We start from the raw sequence: 21,592 nt of genomic DNA on the forward strand, positions 1-21,592 counted from the left end.
GCTCATGAGCTTCTGCTCTATTAAGTTGTGGTTCTGTGTATCTGCCTATCTGTATGTCTAATTTGGGGGCATCAGTTTGCCTTGTGACCTTACTTCTGAGAGCTCTAAGAAGAGTTGTTGATTTTTCACTTTGTTCGGTGTTTTACTTGTTAGGATGAAGTGAATACTTCCATGCTTACATGCTGGACTGGAAAACTGGAAAAAAAAAATCCTTATTTTTGCTCCCTAAGTCTCAACTATACCTGGTGTCTCCCTGTCTAGAAAAAATTTGCTTTACCTACAGAAAGTAAGCCATCACTCATTTTCTCGGAATAGGGAAGTGATTGCTGGAGCCCTTGAGTGAGGAAATAGGGACTGCATACATTTCAAACAGTATTAACCCATTTTGCTACCTCGGAAGTGCTCTTTTTCTTCATTCTCAATTGCAGTAGTTGAATTTCCTGAGGATTCAACAGACTAGTTCTTCAGCTTTTTTTCTTACTAACAATACATGGTTCACCTTTCTTGGGTCTTCTCAGTCGTTTGCCACGGATCAGTGTTCTGTAGCTTTTGAGATATTGCTGTTATTGCTTCTCATGTTTTCCTTATCCTTGTGTGTTTTCATTAAAATTCCTTTATTGTAATGAAGAAAGGGGCCTAAATTAATGATTTGGTTTAATCTGCCGTACCTTTTTTTTTTAACTTGTCAAGTTTAGATTTAAGGGAAAATTTTCAGTTAAACCTTGGTTTTCTTTTGTTCAGTGCCCCCTCCACTCTACTTCTCAGAATCCGAACTCAACAAATAGTTAATTTGATTCTCTGAAACATTTTGATAGAAACCTGTTCTTTGTCATGTTCCTTCGAGGGCAAGTAAAGCTAAGAATTAACTATGTAAATAGTTAGTGAAGCTAACTATTAACTATTGATAATGAAAGAGTTCCTTATTTTGGTCTTTCTGTGTGCAGATAGGGATAGACCTGTGTGTATGTGCATTTTTATAACAAAAAAATCAGTGGCCCCCCCTTTTTTTTTTAAATACCAAGTAACAAACAAATGAAGTATAAGTGGGGAAAATAATTGTGATAGGTAACAAAGGTGCCCCACCTCCTTTTAAAGACAGACTTAAATATTTCATTAACCAGATGTTGACAGCTATTGTGATTTGTTGGTACTTGGTTATACTGCAGTTTGGTAATTTGAATGTAGTCATTTACCTCTTAAAGCCTTTTTAGAAATAATGTTTCTGCAATTTCTTCTTGTAATATACAGAGAAAGCAACCAGTGAGATGAATACTGCTGAGGATTGGGGCCTCATTTTGGATATTTGTGATAAAGTCGGTCAGTCTCGCACTGGGTAAGTGTTGCAGGGTTTCAAAGGATTTTAATTTTTTCATCCTGTTTATTAATGGGAATAAAACCGGAGTTAGAAGGTAAAGCTTATTACTAGAGTCACAATTTGGTTTGAAAAAAGAATGTTTTCACTAGCAAGATTTGAGGAATCATCCCATTTGGTTACTGCTTGTAACAGCAGGGACAGCATGACCAGTAACAGTGTCAGTATTTAATTATTCACCCTTGTTCATATTTGTCTCCTAAAATCTAGTTTTTCCCACTGATTTTTAAAAGAAATTTTATTGAAATATAGTTGATTTACATGTTGTGTTAATTTCTGCTATACAGCAAAGGGATTCGCTTTTACTTATATGTGTTTTCATTCTTTTCCATTGTGGTTTGTCACAGGATATTGAATATGTTTCTGTGTGCTACACAGTAGGACCTTGTTGTTTAGCCATCCTCTGTATAATAGTTTGCATCTGCTAATCCCAAACTTCACTCCGTCCCTCCCTCACATCCCCTCCACTCTGGCAACCACCAGTCTGTTCTCTCTGTCCCCGATTCTGTTTCATGTATAGGTTCATTTGTTTCATATTTTAGATTCCACATGTAAGTGATATCACATGGCGTTTGTCTTTTTCCGGCTTACTTCCCTTAGTATGATTATCTCCAGGTCCATCCATGTTGCTGCAAGTGGCATTATTTTATTCTTTTTTGGGGCCAAGTAATATTCCATTATATACACACCAGTCTTTATGCACTCATCTGTTGATGGATATTTAGGTTGTTTCTTTTCCCACTGATATTTAAAGTCATCACTGATTTCTCAGATACCAAGTTTTTTGGTTCTTTCTGTGTTCTTTTCTTCTTTGTCACATCTGCACATTCAACTCAACTAATCATTGATACTGAAAGAGACAGTTTAGGGAAATAGAATTGTAAACTTTTTGGCCTACAGACTTTTTGTTAATACAGGGCTTTCTAAACAGTGCAGCAAGGGGATTAACTGAGTAGTGGTTTACAAGGCGTATACAGAGTAATGGTTTTCTCCATTCCTGGGCTAATAACGTCCAGTTATGAGTAGCCACATTTATCTCTTTGTGCCGCACAAGCACTGTCTTATTTACATACTTCCCTGTAAAATCATGCTGCTAAATGATACTGGATTCTCCTGGTTGTAGTATTAACCCTCTGATGGTGCCTTCTCAGGCTCTTCTTCGATCCCTTTTAAATAGACGTAGTTCCTTAAACTTTCTCTGACCCTTTTTTTTCTACCCAGCACTTTTTCTTTCTTTTTTTCTCTCACAGCTTCCAAGTATCTTTATGTGACTTCTATATTTTTAGCTATAATTCTGTACTTAAGCACTACTCCTATGGATGCAGCATAATTTCAGAATATCACATGTTATAAGCCCCAATCTCACCACCTAGAACCCTGAACTCATGTCCCTTTTTGCTTTAGACCTACATTCCCTCCTTTGTCCTCACCTCTATTAATGACAAGGTTATTCTCATTTCTGCTTAAAACCTCAGGCTCACCCCTGCATTTAGTTTCTTACTGAATTCTGTCACTTTGATCCATGATCTCTCTCATGATGTTGATGTCATAGAGTCTCCTTAGTTAAGTCCTGAACTTGGTCAGATTAGGCAGGAAAGTTTGTCTTTAAGGCCTTTCTTCCCCTTCACTTCTCCCAAAGTTGTGGCCTCCAAGTGTGGCCTCATCCATCCTCTTTGTTGTCTTTGCATTTTAGTAACCTCAATCTTGTTCTTTCCGGCCTGGTTGCTTCCTTAATTTAATTGAAGTTCAAGGAGCTGCTGCATGTTGCTTATCTATTCCTTTTTCTCTATTTCTGTTGACCGCACTTTACTTGAGCCATCCTTCACCATGCTTAGACTAGTGAATTAACCTTCTGTCATTTCCTTCTGTCTTTTTCTGTCCAGTTCTTATAACCAGTTGCCATGTGACAACTCTGACCATGTTACTCCCCTACCTTCCACTGAATTAAGCCTAGTAACCTCCTTAGGCCTCTGAATTATTTATTTTCCATTTACTTCTTTTGTACTCACTATTCTTTTCAGCGGGCTTCCCTGGTGGCTCAGTGGTAAAGAATCCGCCTGCCAGTGCAGGAGATGCACCTTTGATCCCTGGATGGGGAAGACCCCTGGAGGAGGCAATGGTCACCCTCTCCAGTATTCTTGTCTGGGAAATCCCGTGGATGGAGGAGCCTCGTGGGCTACAGTCCATGGGGTTGCAAAAGAGTCGGTCATGACTTAGTAACTAAACAGCAACAACACATTCTTTTCAACTCAAATATTTGAGTTGCCCATGCTTTTCAGCCTTTTGTATTGCTTTTGGTCCCTCTGTTCCTCCAGTGGGGAATATTCTCATCTCCAGTCTCAGCGGTGTCTCATATCCTCCAGACACATTGTGGATATTATTTCTTCCATAAAGCCTTTCCTTATCCCATTGACTGAAAATCTAAATCCTCAAAGCACTCTCTGAAAACCTTTCTTGTTTGAAATCTGTCCTGTGTAATAGTAATTTATATGTGTCCAGTAGATATAGATTTGTAGCTTGTTATGCAGAGGAAAGCAAATAGCCTAGTGGTTGAGGACATGGACTCCGCGGTGAGATGCCTGGGCTGGGACCCTGCTCTGACTGCTTAGCTATGTCACCGGTGGTCATAGTAACTTTAGTTTGCTACTTGAGAATAAAAACAGTGTCTTTTTCATAGGGGGTTTATGGTGAGTGCGAGATTAGTTACTACACGCAAAGTGTTTATAATAGTATCTGGGGTGTGGCTAAGTGGGTAAGCCTCTGCTCCTTTTTGATTAAAGTGATATTGTCTGACAGTTTTTTGAGGATGATGTATCCACCTAGCTCCATCCCTGTGTGTTTTGGAGATAAAGGGGTAAGCCTCTGCTCCTTTTTGATTAAAGTGATATTGTCTGACAGTTTTTTGAGGATGATGTATCCACCTAGCTCCATCCCTGTGTGTTTTGGAGATAAAGCTTTTATCTAGCATTGAAGTTGGAAAGTCCCCTCCTCTCTTCACCCCATCAGTTTTCATTTTATCTTTAGTTTGGTGTTCTTCATTTTGTAGATGTTTTTTATAATAATGTGGTTAGTGGCTTGAAATGAAAAGACAAACTCCCTTTCATGACTAGAAATGTTCCATATTTTTCTAGTTAAAAAATAAATTTGAACCCATCTAAAAATCCCATATGATACGTTGTGAGGATTTAAAGAGATCAATTTGTTTTTCTGCAGCTAACATTATTATACTAGAAAAATTTGTTAATTTTATTTCCTATTTTTTTCTTGTGATGAGAACTGTGAAAAGATGTATTCTCTCAGCAACTTTCAAACATACAACCAAGTATTGTAACTATACTCTCTGCGCTCTGCATTACACCCTCATAACTTACTTATCTTGTAACTGAAAGTTTGTACCTTTTGGCCCATTTTACTCATTTTGCCCACCCCTTGCCCACCCCTCCACCCTTATGGCAACCACCACTCCGTTCTGTTTCTGTGAGTTTGATTTTATTAGATTTTGCATACCAGTGAGATCAGACGGTGTTTGTCTTTCTCTGCCTTAATTCAGTTAGTGTAGTGCCCTCAAGGTTCCATCCATATTGTCCTCAGGTCAGGTTTATGTGGTCTGAGAACCTAGATATGTATTTAAAATGTACTAATTTGTTGCTTTAAACAGTTGTGTTTTATTTGTATTTTGTTGTTATCTAGTATCAGTAGGTTTAGATACATGATCATTTTAAACTTTTTTCATATTTACTTTAGAGGGCATTCTCTCAGTATTTTTCTTTAATATTTTGTTACCCTTTGGAGATTTTAATTGACATTGTGCCACATCTGTGAATTTACCTGGGAAGTGTTCTCAGCTTTGCTAATTTAAATAGAGGGGTGGTTCTTTTTGTTTTTTTATTAATGTTTCTTTCCTTTCCTCTTTCTTCCTTTTCCCTTTTCACTTATTTTTTCTCCCTTAATAGTTCTTGCTCTCTGGTTCCTTTAAAGTCTCATTATGTTGATTTTCACGCAGTTATTTGTTTATGTAAACGTGATATCTCTTTCTAGCTCTTGTTAATAAAGAATTGTTTGAAAAGGACTATATAATAGTTGAGATACCATTGTAGTCTCACTAGGGTTCAAAAAATGCAGACCCACAAAGCTTGTTTATGTGTGTGATTTCTCTTTAAAAATGATGTTTTACATACATATCTGGTTGTATTTTCACCTTCTTGCTGTGCCTTGATGACTTCATAGTAGGAAATAAGCATATAGTAGGAAATAAGGCCACATTTTTATTTTCATGGGCCCTCAGCACTTTTGTCTTCCTAGGTCCCTTTCTCCATAAAAAGTAACAAAAATAAAAAATTTTATGGCTGCATTATTATAAAGACAAATGTATTATTATACATGAAAACATTTACTTTGATCTAAGTTTGTGACATTCAGTACATTCACATTACTATGAGATCATCTCTGCTGTCTATCTCCAGAACTTTTCATCATCTCAGGTGAACTCTGCCTGTCAAACAACTTACCATTCCCCTCTTCCCTTGAACCTGATAACCTTTTACAGTTTTGTTTTAATTTTTTTAAATCATTTTATAATTAGGTATATGGAAAACTCATGGAGATCTGGTTTATGTTGTCTAGGAACCTAGATATGTATAGTATGGGTTGCTGATGGTAGCATACGAATATTGAACGTATGTATTGTAGATTGTTAGTGAAGTACTCTGGGTACCTGGTATGCTTTAGAAAAGGTTGAAACATGTCACTGGTGTGAAAGGGAAAGTGGGCATGAGTTTTCCTGAGACTGGTGTAGATAGAGCAGGTTGAAGTATGCAGTTCATAAGCTTATTTGTGTACTAGGCAACAGTCTAGGTTTTTTTTTTTAAAAAACATTGTCAAAAAAAATTGTCATTTGGAGTTAATCTTTGATTTTATGAAATGTACAGATCTATTTAAGAGGATGGATTTAGGGAAGGGGGAGGGAACTTTAAGAAAAGCGTTTCTGTTTTTGTAAGATTTGTTTATTTTAATCAAAATGATATGTTGCCAGCAATATATTATAGAATTATTTAGTATATAAATAAAATAACTTACATTAAAGTCTTTATCCCCTAAGAAAATAATATTTTAAAATCCTTTGGCTCTTTTTAAAAGAAAAAAAATTCTTTCTTGTAAACTATTTTGGAATTGTGGTCATTTGGAAAATATTCTCAAGTTTTAAGGGGAAATGAAGAGCCAATTATTGTGAAATTTCATTTACTCAGAGAACTGTGACCCAGGAACATGGTTCCAGCAGTCTTTCAGAAAACCCTCCTTAATTCTTCCTCTTTGAACCACACATATGTGTGTATTTGTTTGTTGATTTATAGAAATATTTATGTTTATATGAAATATGTACTTTTTTGTTTCAAAAATACTCACATGGCTCAAACATTAAAATAACTTAAAAAGGTAAATATTGACAAAATAACTCCTGTCCCTATTTCTCTCCCCCATCCTCTGTAGGTGACCACTTCTGTTTCCTTTGTATCTTTCTATTGTTCCTTTATACAAATACAAAAATAATTTTCCCACATTGATAGGCAATAAACATATTATATTCACTGTTCTACATTTGTAATTACTTAATTCCTTAACATATCCTGTCACCCTGAAGTGTTTGAATATGCTGGACTTAAAACTTAAAAAAAAAATTATGAAATTTTTTTTTTCTGACTTTGTAAGATATTCACATGATGTTTAGTGTTCAGTTCCAGTGTCTGAGTAAGTACTGAAAAATACTTAGCCGGTGAGGTCATATGATAGACTGAAAAGTCTCTGTTCAAAATCAAGAGAACTTTCAGAATAATTGTAGCAGTTTTCTTTCATGTGTCTTCACATAATAAATAGCTTTTGTCTGTTAGTTTTGATTGATTTGTTTATAACTTCATATATAAAGAAATAGATGTGAGAGTAAGTATTGATTATCCACAATAAAAAATTAATATTCTGTAATTGACATCCAGATTAATTTGTGCTATTTTATATCTTAACTATCTTTGCTTCGACAAAAATACAGTTGACTGAGAGTGGAAAACATGATAAACTTTTCTCTGTACTTGGCTAAGGGATCTATTTAGATAGTAAGTCTTTTGATTTATTCACATAAAATTAGAAGAAGAAAATGATAAGTCATTGACATTTTGTGAAAAATACGAATATAAGCCTTTGGGAGAGAGTTTGTTAAAAATATTTTTCATTGGCTTTATGTTGTCCTTTCCTGGACCTGGACTTTGACTATCTTTGGGCTTTAACTAGAGGTTGATAACATATGTCTTGATTTTTTTTTTTAAGGGAAAAGTAATCTCTGACCTAGACGTCTTCAGATTAGAAGGGCGGCTTCAGGTCAAGAAACAGATCTCTTCCAATGTTTGTTTTGTGACAGTCATACCCTCAGTTGACGGGCCTTAGGTCTTGAAGTCTTTCATTTATTGACTGTTTATTATCTGTGTTAGGGACTTTATACATACCTCATCTGTTATATGAATCATGTATATATTTTTTCCATTATTCATTTGACTTTTTTTTCCCATTTAGAAGTTTTTGATTTTTATAGAGCTGAATTGATCAGTTTTCTGGATTTTAGAATTTTGAGTTATAGACTTTCCTTCTTTAAGGTTTTAGTAGAACTATCTCATGTTTTCTTTATAGTTTCAGTTTTTGTTTTATGATTAATGTACTTTGTTTTTTAAAATAGAATTTTAGATTTACAAAAAAATTGAGCCAATAGTACAAAGAATTCCATAACCCATCCCCCCATATATAGTTTCCTCTATTATTGACATCTTGCATTAGTGGTATATATTATAAGGAATGAATCAATGTGGTGGTGTAGTCGCTAAGGCATGTCTGACTCTTTGGACCACATAGATGGTAGCCCTCCAGGCTCCTCTGTCCGTGGATTAACCAATGTCTGTAGTTTATGTTAAGGCTCACTCTATACTGTACAGTTTTATGGGTTTTGACAAGTCCATAATGACGTACACCATTGTTGCAGGATCACCACAGAGTAGCTTCACCAACCTTAAAATGTCCTGTGTTCCCCCTATTCATCCCTCCCCTTTCTCTCTGAACCTCTGGCAACCACCAATTATTATTTTTTTTTTTTACTATTTCTGTAATTTCCCATTTTCCAAAATGTACAATTAGGAGCATACAGTATGTATAGCCTTTTCAGACTAGCTTCTTTTACTTAGCAAAATGCATTTAAGCATCATCTGTGTTTTTTCATGGCTTGCTGGCTCATTTCTCTTTATTTCTGAATAATATTTCCTCACCTGAATGTATTCAAGTTTGTTTGTACATTCACCTATTGAAGGATATCTTGATTGCTTCCAGTTTTTGGTGATTGTGAATACAACTGCTGTGAAAGCATGGGCAGGTTTTTTGTTTGTATGAACATAGATTTTTAAAAACTGGGTAAATACCAAAGAGCATGCTTGCTGCATTATATGATAGGACTGTACATGGCTTTTCTAGGAAACTGGCAAACTGTCTTCCAAAGTCTCTTGTAGTTGTGATTTCATTTTTTACGTTTAAGTCTTTGATCTATTTGGAATTTATTATGTAGTTTGAGTATGGCTCTAAATTTATTCTTTTCTGTTTGGCTACCTCAAAATTTCAGCACTGTTTATTGAATGATCTTTGTCCTTTCTGATTTGAAATACTGCTTTTATATATTACATTGCTTTATGTAGTTGGATTTTTTTTTAATTCTCTTTTGTCTCATTGGCATGTATCTATTCATGTGCTGCTACCATGTGGTTTTAATTATTAAAACCTTATAATACATCTTAATACTTGTCAGGGCTGGTTTTCTTATTTATTTATTTATTTTTTTACAGTTTCTTAATATTCTTGTCCCTTTCTACTGTTCTCACATAAACTTTTGGATTGGCTTGGCTAGTTTATGAACAGAACTATTTTTTTTTTAATGGGCTTAGTTGTAAATGAATAGATTTTTGATATTAAAATTTTCCAGTCTGAGAATGTAGCATATCTTTCTGTTTATATCTTTTAATAGTGTTTTAACGTTTTCCTGTTAACAAATCTCATTCATTTTTTGGTGAAGTTTTTTAATAAGGTATTTTATCCTTTTGTTGTTTAGTCACTAGGTTTTGTCTGACTCTTTTGCAACACCATGGACTGTAGCCCACCAGGCCTCTCTGTCCATGGGATTTCCCAGGCAAGAACACTGGAGTGGGTTGCCATGTTCTCCTTCAGAGGGTCCTCCTGACTCAGGGATTGAACCTGCGTTCCCTGCATTGGCAGGCAGATTCTTTACCACTGACCCACTAGAGAAGCTCATTTTGTCCTTTTTGCTGCTATTTAAGTGAAGCCTGTAACTGCTGGTTTGATGGTAAATTTCTTTTTTCAAAATAGACTGTATTATAACAATGGTGTACCCTGAAGAGGTAAACCATTTGTAAGGGGAAAGTGATATGATGATTCAGGAGAAATTGGCAACAGCTGTAGGTGCCAAGACCTTGACCAGGCAGTGGGGATGTGGGTCTGATTAGATCTGATATTTCCATCTTTACTTGCCCCAGACAATGATTTTCCTTTTGTATTTTACATGATTTTTTAAACCACCTTGTATTCAGTAGAACAGGATCTACAGAGTCCTCATGACTCCTGAGATCATTTCACAGATGTGGAAACTAAAGCACTGAGATTTTAATGTGACTTGTCTGAAAGTTGTAGAGGCAAATTGGAAGTCCGGTTTCTTTACTCAGGTTATTTTTACCAATTTTATGTTTCTTCTCACTTCTTTGTGCTGAGTCCTCAAGTACCTATGGTGCATGGTTATTTAAAAGTCAAAATCATGAACTAAGTAAGACGTACCAGTTTTTTTTCAATTGGAGTTTAAAATTGCTCTGCAGTGTTGTGTACAGCAAAGTGAGTGAGGTATGTGTATATGTGCATCCCTCCCTCGGAGGCCTCCCTCCCCTGCTCATCCCACCCTCCAGGTCTTCATAGAGCACTGAGCTGAGCTCCTTGTGCTGTAAGCAGCTTCCCACTAGCTATTTTACACATGGTAATGTATATAAAATGGGCTTCTCAGGTGGCTCAGATGCAAAAGAACCTGCCTGCCAGTACAGGAAGCACAGGTTCGATCCCTGGGTCAGGACAATCCCCTGGAGAAGGAAGTGGCAACCCACTCCAGTATTCTTGCCTGGGAAATCCCATGGACAGAGGAGCCTGGAGGGCTGCAGTCCATGGGGTTGCAAGAGTTGAATACCACCTAGCAATTGAAAAACAACAACAAATATATATAAAGACATACTGATTTTATTAAGTTTTTAGTGATTCCTCTTTCTCCCATACATGATATAACCTTGTGTTTTGTTTGACTGATATATACTTCTGTGTTAAATGATCTGGGAAACTCAAATATCATACTAAGTTTAAGAATTCAGTGAGTGTTACCTACATTTCCGTTAATCCTCATTGTTTCTGTGAAGTCCTTCTGGAACATGAACTTGTTGTTTCACTAACCAAATAACGTTATTTGTATACTATGTTCATGTTCCATTGGTCATCTCATAAGAAATACCTATTTAATAAGCTCAGAATCGAGAATTTGATTATTTATGTTCAGTGTTTTGCGCTTTTCCCCTTGTGCTGTGTAGACTGTGTTTTATGTATGTTACAAATCACATATGTGCTTTGAATATGACATTGAGTATACAGTTATTCATCTCAGTTCAGATTTCTTTTGTATTTTATATTAAACTTTTATTGTTAATGTAATGCCTTTATGCTTTTGAAAGTCATCCTCTAAATTAGATTCCCTTTAGTATTCCAAGCAGGTTTATCTTATCTGTTAATAAGTTTTTTTTTTTAAATTTGATCAGCAAAGATTTGAGTTCTCATCTCTTTTAGTGTATGCCTGCTAGGTACTAAGACCTGTAAAAGTATGCATACGTATATTCACTCTCCACTCTACAATATCCTTGAATTATAGTTTGTGGTAAAGTACTTTTTATAGCATATAAAATGAAAATGTAAAGTTTAAATCACTCTAAAATAGCTTTGAAAGCTAAAGCTGTAGAAGTAAAACTCAGGAGAAGAATAGGACACGTGTGTGCTTTCTAGAACTCACATCGAGTGTCTCTAAGTCCCTGGCACGATTCTGGGAGTAACGTAATAACATACTGAACAGGAAGTGTCGAAGTCCCCTTTTACAGATGAGGTCTGTCAGGCCTTGCATCTCTTTCTCCTGAATCACAGTGCCGCTTTTGTCTAGCAGTGGTTCTCAGCCCAGTGGTGTCGCTCTGTTAGGAATGGTTTTGCTTCTCACAGTGACAGGAGGTTACTACTGACATCGATTAGGCAGGGGCCAGAGATGTGATACACCAGATAGTTTTACATCACAAGAATTTTTCTGCCCCTATTTAGAAACACACAGCTAGTAGCTCTGTACCTTTTCAGTCCTGCCTCAAAGGTGATGAGAGGTTAACCATGCAAGCACATTTGTGAGTTGTACTATGGATTGTTATTACTGTTACTTTTTTTTAAACTGTTTTTCTTTTATATTTACAATACTTTAAGGGAAATGCCCTATTGTTCTTCTGTCAGGCCCCATGAGGGGAATAATAAAGAGGTGGTATTCTCATTTTGAAAAGTTGATTGATCTGAAATCATTAGTTTAGTAATAGATGCAGTAAAGAATTTAAATTCACTGCTCTTTGAATGGTAATAATTTACTCAAGCATATGAAATCTCATTACAGTTGAACACCATATCTTTATGGTACAAAAGTGCTTTTCATCTGAGATGTAGAGACATATTTGAAATAAGAGACTTTTAAAAAGTTGTACAAAGTGTAAGATCTCTTAAATCTTGACTTCTTTTATCCAGCAATATCATTGAATATTTTTGTCTTTCTCCTTATGTATTAATGGAAAGACCTTTTCAGGTAATTTCACTAATTGATAACCAGGGACAAATGTTGAGCTGTTTAACTGTCATAACTGTACAACAACATACCTACAAGTAGATAGATATTTATAAATAATGTGACAATTTTGGAAATGTACTCAGGGCTCTTCAAAGAGATTTGAAAGTTCATTGTTCTTTGAAAAGAGAATTGCAGGATTGCAAAATTAGTTTTAGTTTTCTTTGATCCTGTGAATTGCATTGTATGCATGTTTAGCTTCCCGAAAGTAACTGTGTTCGTTTGCAGCCCCCTCCATTTTATTTTCCCTGAAAACTTGGTCTGCTGTCCACTGAGTGAACTCTGTGTGCTGTCTCACAATTTCAGGTCCTGTTTCTCTTACAGAGTGTGAATATCTCCCCACACTGAGTGTGATTGTTCAGAGTATCCATATTTTAAACATGGCCCTACATATACCAGCCATCTTCTTCACTTGGTGTACAACATAGCAGTTTTGCTTCAGTAATTGAGGAGAAGTTGCCCGTATTGCGCATATTTGAGAGATGGCAGGATATGTGCTCCAACAGGAACTCCCTAGCAAGGAAAATTGATTAACCGCCATGTTTGCCTTATATCCTGACTTTGGAAACCCAGGAAACAATATGCTTCCTTTACATTTTACAGTGGTGTGATTTACACTGTGGCCATTTATCACATCTAAGTTAAGAGCATTATTTGGGGCTGGAAAAGGTGAGGGAGAGTTCTTTCCTTGTTCTCATCTGTATCCTTGATCCCTCCTATCTTTTTGTTTTTTCCACCCCAAGGTAAGGAAAAGTGTGGATGAGTCTTACAGATTGCTTTCAAATACGAAAATGGGGATTGAGGAAGGGTTTTGACAGACATCAGGATTTAACTGATTGGTGGTGGAATCTGTTGGTAGTCCCCTCTAAAGGCACATGCAGATTTTATCTTAGCAGGCATTTTTATAAAATACTTCATCTTGTATGTACCATCAGTCTCTTTCTTCACATCCTGTCCTTCTCGCCACACTTCTTATTGTGCATTTTTCCCTTACCATGCAAGTTTCAGAAATAAATTTTGTGAGAGCATGTACATTTTCCACATGGGAAGCAAACTCAGTGGAAGATGCAGAAGTTGGTAACAAATAGAGCTTTATAGTGAAGATTATTTAGTTATTCAAAATATTAATTATTGTACAACAGTGAAAAGTAGCTTTTGTTCCATTTGGCTTAGTGACTTTTTCTTGAGCATCGGCTGTGTTGAAGGCATAGCACCTAAATGACGAGAGTGGTGTGGGGCGAGAGGATAGACAGGGACCCCCTCCTAAAGCTGTCTTTTCTCTGAAGCCTACAGTGCAGTGTGTTGAGGTGGATTGGAGTAATGTTGTGAATAAAGAAACCGACTTGGATGCTTTAGTTCATCAGAGCTGACACATGCCGAGGCGGCCATGTCCATTTGTGAAAAACCTGTTTTCTTATTTGGCCTAGGATTTAAGGAAAAGACATTAGAAGCCACAACTTGATGCAAGTACTGCCTTTTTTCCCCTCACTATCATATGAACTACATGTCCGAGATCTATGCATAAAAAGATAATGTTTGGATGAATATAATTTTGGCTGGGGTGACCACACATCCAGTTTGCCTTGGGTAGTTTCACTGTGTGCATACATTATGCCTGGTTAGCACCGCCTTTCACTCTCAGAGGGGCATGCGTATAGGTGATAAATTGTACAGATGCTGTGTTTGTAGTCCACGTTCATTTATCATCAACAGAGGACGCCTACTTTAAATTCACTTATAACTCTTTCTTCTTTTCTTTTTTATGGTTTTTCATAGGATTTTTTTTTTAATTGGAGGTTAATTGCTTTACAATGTTGTATTTCTGCTGTGTTCAACAGTGTGAATCCGCTATAAGTATACATATAAAATCACATAACTCCTAAGCCTTTTTGAAAACTATTTTAGCCATAATTTTTTGTTGCATAGTAAGATTTAATAATGGTATGTGTATATATATACTTCAGTTTCACTTCTGTGTTTTGCTTATAATCTTGTGGAAATACGGAAAAGATGAATTAAAAAAACACGGAACAGAATGAGGTAGTTAGTACTAGTGTTTTGTGGGTCACTTCTGTTGTTTAATAGCACTGGTTTTATATACAACTCTGAATGGATTATTTTTTTAGCTTAATGTATCTAAAAAGATATTGCTTTGTTAGCATATATGAAGTGTTTATCAGGACTCAAGCATATTCTAGTTCACTTTCCTGTTTGGCATTAAGCTTTTTATGGTTGCCATAGCAAACTATACTTTGGTGTCAGACATGTCTTTGCTTTGGTTTTTAAAATTGGCTGTGGTAAAATGTTTCAGCAGTATAGAAATGAGTGAAATAAAAAGTAAAAGATCCATTTCAAAGTGTCTTTCTCCAGCCTCCTTTCCACAAGTCCCTGCAGTTTCTTTTCTTTTTTTTTTTTTTTTTAATGTGATTTATGAACAATACATTTAAAACTTGGTGGTAAAGCAAGTATTGGGAATTATTTTCTAAAAAGTACTCATAGTGCTGAATCACCTTTGGATCATTATTTTTTAATGATTTCAGTTTTAGTATTCAGATAATCTTTTTTATAGTTGGCCTCTGTCATGCTTTGAAGTGATAATTTTGTGTTTGTCAACATGCTTTTCAAAAGTGCAGAAATTAGCCTGCTAAAATCCTGATTTCTGTCCCCTCAACTCAGTGAGATCACTGCTGTCTTCCTGGGATCACCTGCTCTGCACTGAGATCCAGAAGCTGCCTGTAGACAGAAAGCCTGTTCCAGTATCTGCAGTGCTCCTGTGTAGAAAATTGAAGCAAATGTTTGGTTTATCTATTTTGTATTCTTTCTTACAGATCATCATTCCGTGCTACCTGTGGCCTAACGTCTCAAGTGTATTTTAAATATATTTTTCCAGTTTTCTGATTATTTACAACAGGAGTTCCACGTATTCTGTCATGCTAGAAGTAAAACTCTTGATCTGTCATTTTATTTTCAAAACCTTCCAACCAGAATTAGCCCCAAGTGCCTAGTCTATGATTGTTAAGTTGAAAAATTTGAAGGAACTTTTTAGTGTACAGTTTTTCAGTTGTGTCATTAATAAAAACTAAAATTCTCTACCAGGTTCTCCCATTTTGTATCACAGCCTACTGCCTTTTATAGTTAAGGTGGGAGGGGGAAGTGGAATATACAACTAATTGTTACACTTTTCATTTTTTAGACCTAAAGATTGTCTTCGGTCTATTATGAGGAGGGTAAACCATAAAGATCCTCATGTGGCTATGCAGGCTCTCACCGTGAGTGATTTTGTTTTAAGATCTACAGCAAAATTGTCTGCCAAAATCAAGCCCTTTTAACTTCCGATTTTATCCTTTTAGCTTCTAGGAGCATGTGTATCAAACTGTGGCAAGATTTTTCACTTAGAAGTATGTTCGAGAGATTTTGCTAGTGAAGTAAGCAATGTATTAAACAAGGTAAAGAACATTATAAGACTGTCTTCTTTCTTCATGCATTTTACGTGTATTTTATTGTTTAGTTCTTCACCTTTTTAAGTCACAAAGGACTAGTCTGTGTTTTTTTGTTTTTGTTTTTTTAGCTCTTTCTAGGATATGTCTATCCCATGTATAAGTCCATGTTAGGTTTGCCGAGGAGACTACGTATTTATATAACTTGGAGAGTTGGTTTTGGTGAAGCCAAATTAGGATACATGTAACCTTTTTTCTTCATCATTCCTTTCTTCTGATGAAAAATATGTGCATTTTTCTGTCTGATTAAAAGGTACCAGTTTAAAAAAATAAAAAATTAAAAAAAAATAAAAGGTATCAGTTTACTTTGGGCACAGAGATTATCTGCTTAACAAAATGTAAAGGATTCAAATCCAGCAGTTGAAGGAATTTTAAAAATTTAATTACTAAATAATATGTAAGTTTTCCCAGTAAAAATTCATGCATTCATAAAAATTCATGTAGTTATCTCTGGCCTTTCTTGGTGGTGGGTGGAGTAATTATTAAGAAAAATTATTTTTAATGTTAAAAGAGAAAATGCTTCATGTTTTTTTTTTGAAAAATGAGCATTTCCAAATTTTAGTACAAAACAGTAAAGAAGTGAGATAATTTAAAATTCTGGACTTCTTTTAATACATTATGGTTATGTGATAATTTTCTCCTGTGCTACTTTATTCAGTTATTTAGTTATGTTGTATTTAGGTTTGGTTTTTTTTTTTTTTTTCCACTAATTCTTTACTATTCTTTTGATGTCTTGAATGTCCATTCAAAATGTACAGCTATTTATGAAGAGATTCTAATATAATATTTTCTTTAATTGATGTGTACTCAGTACTTAGTAATATAAACAACTGCATTGAAAGGCAAGCAGTTGCATATAGGAGAAAGAACTTCACTTTATTTTACAGATACTTTGTAGTGAACTTATTGGTTTTATATTTAAGAGGGAGGTGCTGTTTTGAAGAAATGAAGTTTCCAAGAATATGGACAGTAGTGGGCCTCAGGCCAGGCCTCAGATAATTAAGTAGTTGGAGGAAAACACAGTCATGCATATTAAAAATCAGGAATAAATAAATAAAAGAACTGTACTATTTATTCTCTTTTCCAACTTATTTTTTTATTGGTCTGAAAAAAAGAAAATAGGTTTTCCTGTCTTCCTCATATGCAGTAAAATATGAGTTAGTAAAAGACCCTGAAATACTCTTAGTTGTAAAATACTCTGAAAAGTCCTATCGTTCTGACCTCCAAAATAAGTAACTCTATATCGAATGTTTTGGTTTGATGTGACATATGTGATGGTATCATCTATTTTTTCCCATAATATGAAAATAAAACTGACTTATTTCTAGTAACCATCTGTGTTTTCTTATGTGTCACCTATAGCTAGGGATAATATATGATTTAAAAAGAGATCTGAAATACTGTATTAAATCATTAAACAGAAAGTGCTTTTTTGTTAAATTTTTTTCTCTATTTTTCAGGGTCATCCTAAAGTGTGTGAAAAATTGAAGGCTCTTATGGTTGAATGGACAGACGAATTCAAGAATGATCCACAGCTTAGTCTAATATCAGCAATGATTAAGAACCTGAAGGAACAGGGTGTTACGTTTCCAGCTATTGGCTCTCAGGTATTTTATAGACATTTGTGTGTGCTACATTTGTTTCTAAAGTTAACCGTGTTTATTTGAGGTTTTCTTTTTTTCTTCCAAACCCAGGTAGTTGTTTATACTCCAGAGGAATTTTATTAATAATTATAATCTTGCATATAAAGGTGCCAAAAAGAATATATAGTGGCTTGCTAATGTTTTCCAACTTCCATTTCCCCACTGTTTCTTCTTTTTAAATGAATTACCTGTTTTGTTATTTAAGATTTTTTTTAAATATAATTTTAATGATACAGAGCAAATTGCTTTATTAGTTAGTACTGACATTCTTGTTAAATGCTCTTCATGCTGTAATTTAATCTACAAAGAATGACAGCTCTAAAATGATGTTTCCTTAAAATTTAAGGATGTGTTTAGAGGTTATTTGGACTATGAAATTTATGAACACCTGTATTAAAATGGGAGGGAGATATAAAGGGGTCATTAGGAGGAGAAACACATAAAACATCTTTCCCGTTAATAAGAACTGACCAGCACAGAAGTCTTCTTTCTTCTTCCTAATAAATATGATTGACTGAAAAGCTTAATTTGCCTTAAAAAAATTATTTATGTAATGGGCTCAATCTCTAACTTATGTCATATAGGAAAAAAAAAATGAAAGGGGATGTTTTTATTCTTTATCTTTTGTGGGTAACCATTATTTAGGATGCCCACTTGACTAAGCAGGCTTAAAATGTCTGGTAACTTACTGTATTGTCTTGCCCCACTATACCGCTTGGGCTAGAATGTAATGAGTGGTGTCAAAACACGATTGGGAAATGCTTAGTTGTGAAGGGCTTGCATTCAGGGTTTTGGCCGTTTCAAGGGAATTATGAAGTGATTCATCTAGACTTTCTTCTTAAAGCATTTCTGATTTATATAAGTACTCTTGAGATGTGAAGATCCAGAAATATAGTTTGGAAATGAAAGAAGAAAAGAATATTTTTCTTCTTACTTGAAAAAAAGTTTAGCTTATGACTAATTTTACAGTGATAAATTATGTCTTGAGAAGTAGTCATTCATAACTGATAGCTCGTTTTTACTACTCTCAGTATAATTTCTAAATGTCTGTAGTTAAGGAATAATTTTATGCAGAATAATCCAAGATACGGTGTAATAACACGACAGCAGAAGCAGCGTTTAATTGCCAAAGACGGTACTCACTGTGGAGAAGGAAGAGTGTAGCTACTTGATGGAATGTCAGTTTGTGTGCCCTGAGAGCTGTTCTAGAGCGTGGTGCTCACAGTGCAGTTCGTGGACCGTCAGTAGTCACCATCACCCGGAAGCTTGTTAGAACTGTCATCTCACTCGTGTGGAACACACCATGCAGTGGCTTCATTAGCTCCATTTTAACAAGATCCCCAGTGACTGTGTGCACATTAGAGTCTGAGCAGCACTGCTCTTAAGGACAACTTTCGGTGCCAGTGAAAACTGCACTCCTGTAAGAGAAGGAAGAAGAGTTAATGATCAGATGGACCCATAACTTTGCTGGGTTAACCTCAAGTCTCAGGTAGTTGTGGGAGCCACTCTAGTGATCCTCTGATCTAATCCCCTCATTTTACAGATGAGGGTACTGGGCCCCAGAATGGTTAAGTGACTTGCCCAGGGCCACAGCTAGTGGTTGACAGAGCTGGAACAGGCCTTCCACCTCTCAGCCCAGTGTTCTTTCCACTACATGATCCTGCCTTCCGTTTGCTATTGAGGTTAGTAGATATGTGTCTGTCTGGACTAGGATTTGAAGGACAAGAAGTGGAGTGAACACTGGGAAGACTGCTTATGTACTGATGGGTGTAGATATGGGATTCCTGTCTTCTTCAGAAGATTCAAGATGTAGATTAGCAGTAGGAAAGAGTGACTTTTCTTTTTTCATGTAGATGTTATAAAGTATGTGAAAGCTCATTCTGTTACAGCTGCTGTGTTTCACCCACAGGAAATATGTAAAATGCATATAAACTATGATGAGGTAGAATGGTGTTTTCTATTTTTTTTTAAAATAGTAGTTTCTGAAGAGCTTGTTTGTTATTGAAAATCCTGTTTGTAAAGAGCTCCTTGTTTAATTAAAAAAAAAAAAAAATCTGTCATCTGGAATCAACTGCAGAAGTCCCTACCAATTTTACAGCCACTTAGTTGCTTATGCTTACTGCATTTTAGTCAGACTAGATATTTGTTAGCATATTTAACAAAAACCTCTGGAAACATGAGGATTTTTTTTTAAAGTATGTTATTATTTCATCCAGGTACAGAAGAAAATAATGTAAAAATATTAAGAAAAGTCATTCTGAGTCACCTGACTCTTGCTGCTTTGGTTCTGTCATAGCACTAACTTTTGACCTCGAGGGAGAAGTGATGCTGGCCCTGCTACTGCGTTTGACTGGTTAATAAGACAAGTAGCGTTGCTATACTTGGAACCTGATGATAGAAAGGAGCTTTGAAAAGAGAGCAGTTCAGGAATGTAGAGCTTAATATAGCTCAGTTCTGCATTTCCTTCTTGACCAGTAGAGATCCCTTCACAGACCACAAAAGATCTATATGTCTATTTTGTGAAATTCACCAAATTGTGGGGGAAAAAAGCATATATAATGAAAAAGATTATCTCTGATGAAGCATACCTTCAATGTTAAGAGGTGTGTGATAATTAAAACATTTTTATCCAGGGAAGGTTGCAGCTAGAGGTGGGTCAGATTGGAAATACTTAATGTTCTATTCAGTGAGTCCAAAAGCTCTTTTCTTATCAGCTTTTCTAAAAATAAATGCCTCGTGCATTTGTTTGACATTATAAAATATATTAAGTGAAGGCTATATTTGCTATAATGTTGAATATTTTGCCTTTCATTTAGTCAACAATCACGGCTTATAATATTTAGGGCCATATACCCTCAAGGAGTCTCCCTGGTAGCTCAGTTGGTGGAAGGATCTGCTTACAATGCAGGAGACCCAGGTTTGATACCTGGGTGGAGAAGATCCCCGGAGAAGGAAACGGCAAGCCACTCCAGTATTCTTGCCTGGAAAATCCAATGGACAGAGGAGCCTGGTGGGCTACAATCCATGGAGTCACAAAGAGTTTGGATACGACTTGGCGACTAAACTGCCACAACAGCCCACAAGGAACACATATCCTGGTTATGGGGATAGACATGTAAGCAGCCTCATTCTGTAGAGGAGGAGCTTGAGACACAAGGAGGCTTATGGGCTCCAGGTTCATGCATTAGAAGGTGGTAGATCTGGGACGTACACCACATTGGCCTGACTCCACAGCCTGCCTTCTTAACTACCCATGTCATAGGACCTTGTTGAAAATCAGAGGAATACAGAGAAGGGAATGCTTACTTAGAGTGTTTAGGAATGTTTCACTGAGAAAGTGATATTTTAGCTATTCCCTGACTTGTGGGTTGAAACTTAGTAGGAAAAAATGTGGATGTAGTAAAAGGAGCTAGAGGGGAAGACGTTATGAGTAGAAGCAAGTGTGTGTCAGAGGCGTCAAAGTGTGCATGCATGTGTGTGTGTTTGTGTGTGTGTGTGCGTGCGTGCGTGCGTGTGCCCGCGCGTGCCAGCAGTTCTGGTAAATGATAGAATGGGTGAAGAACGAGACTGGCGTCTAATTCTCCTTGATGGCCACACAAAAAGCAAGCAGTCATTAAGGCTTTGGAAGCTTTGTACTTCTATAAGCATGAATCAGTGTGTGTGTGTGTTTATTTGTCCTCTACTTTATTTACAAAATAGTTTAAGATGAACAATAATATACTGTCAACATTGACTACTAGTATTTTAGTTTAGAAAATAGTATAATCTTATGAGCATTTATATTATTATATAGAAATCTGGATTCCTGACTTCTGAGCTGGAAGGAAACAACAAAATATAACTCTTGTCTAGATGTTTTAAAAACTACTTGTTTTTAAAGTAGTCATCTCCTTTCCCCTCGCACCCTGTTTTCTGGTTGTGAAATTTTCCAGAAATGTTGAGATCTCCTCTAGCCTCTGTTTGCTGGTTTGCATACTGTCTGCCTCTAGTGTCACCTTTTCACTCACACCTGGCAAAGTGTGGTTGTTCTGTTATCCCTAAGAAATGAACGCTCAGTCTGTTTTCTGCAGTCCTGCCTCAGCTCTGTCTTCTGTCAAAG

The 21,592-nt window shown here is 35.9% G+C and overlaps 1 protein-coding gene across 3 annotated transcripts in view; it reads left to right on the forward strand.

Moving 5' to 3' along the window:
- The window catches only part of STAM (signal transducing adaptor molecule), a 58,272-nt gene that overhangs the window by 14,222 nt on the left and 22,458 nt on the right, over positions 1-21,592 (forward strand). For 2 of the 3 annotated variants that reach the window (XM_061126311.1, XM_061126310.1), the window contains exons 2-5: positions 1,249-1,333; positions 15,547-15,622; positions 15,704-15,799; positions 17,311-17,457. In XM_061126311.1, coding sequence (XP_060982294.1) covers positions 1,249-1,333; positions 15,547-15,622; positions 15,704-15,799; positions 17,311-17,457 — 404 coding nt within the window. The remainder of the gene's footprint in view (positions 1-1,248; positions 1,334-15,546; positions 15,623-15,703; positions 15,800-17,310; positions 17,458-21,592) is intronic. The other variant, XM_061126312.1, reaches the window with a different exon arrangement.

The sequence above is a fragment of the Dama dama genome, chromosome 23, assembly GCF_033118175.1.
Source record: "Dama dama isolate Ldn47 chromosome 23, ASM3311817v1, whole genome shotgun sequence".
NCBI classification, from domain to species: Eukaryota; Metazoa; Chordata; class Mammalia; order Artiodactyla; family Cervidae; genus Dama; species Dama dama.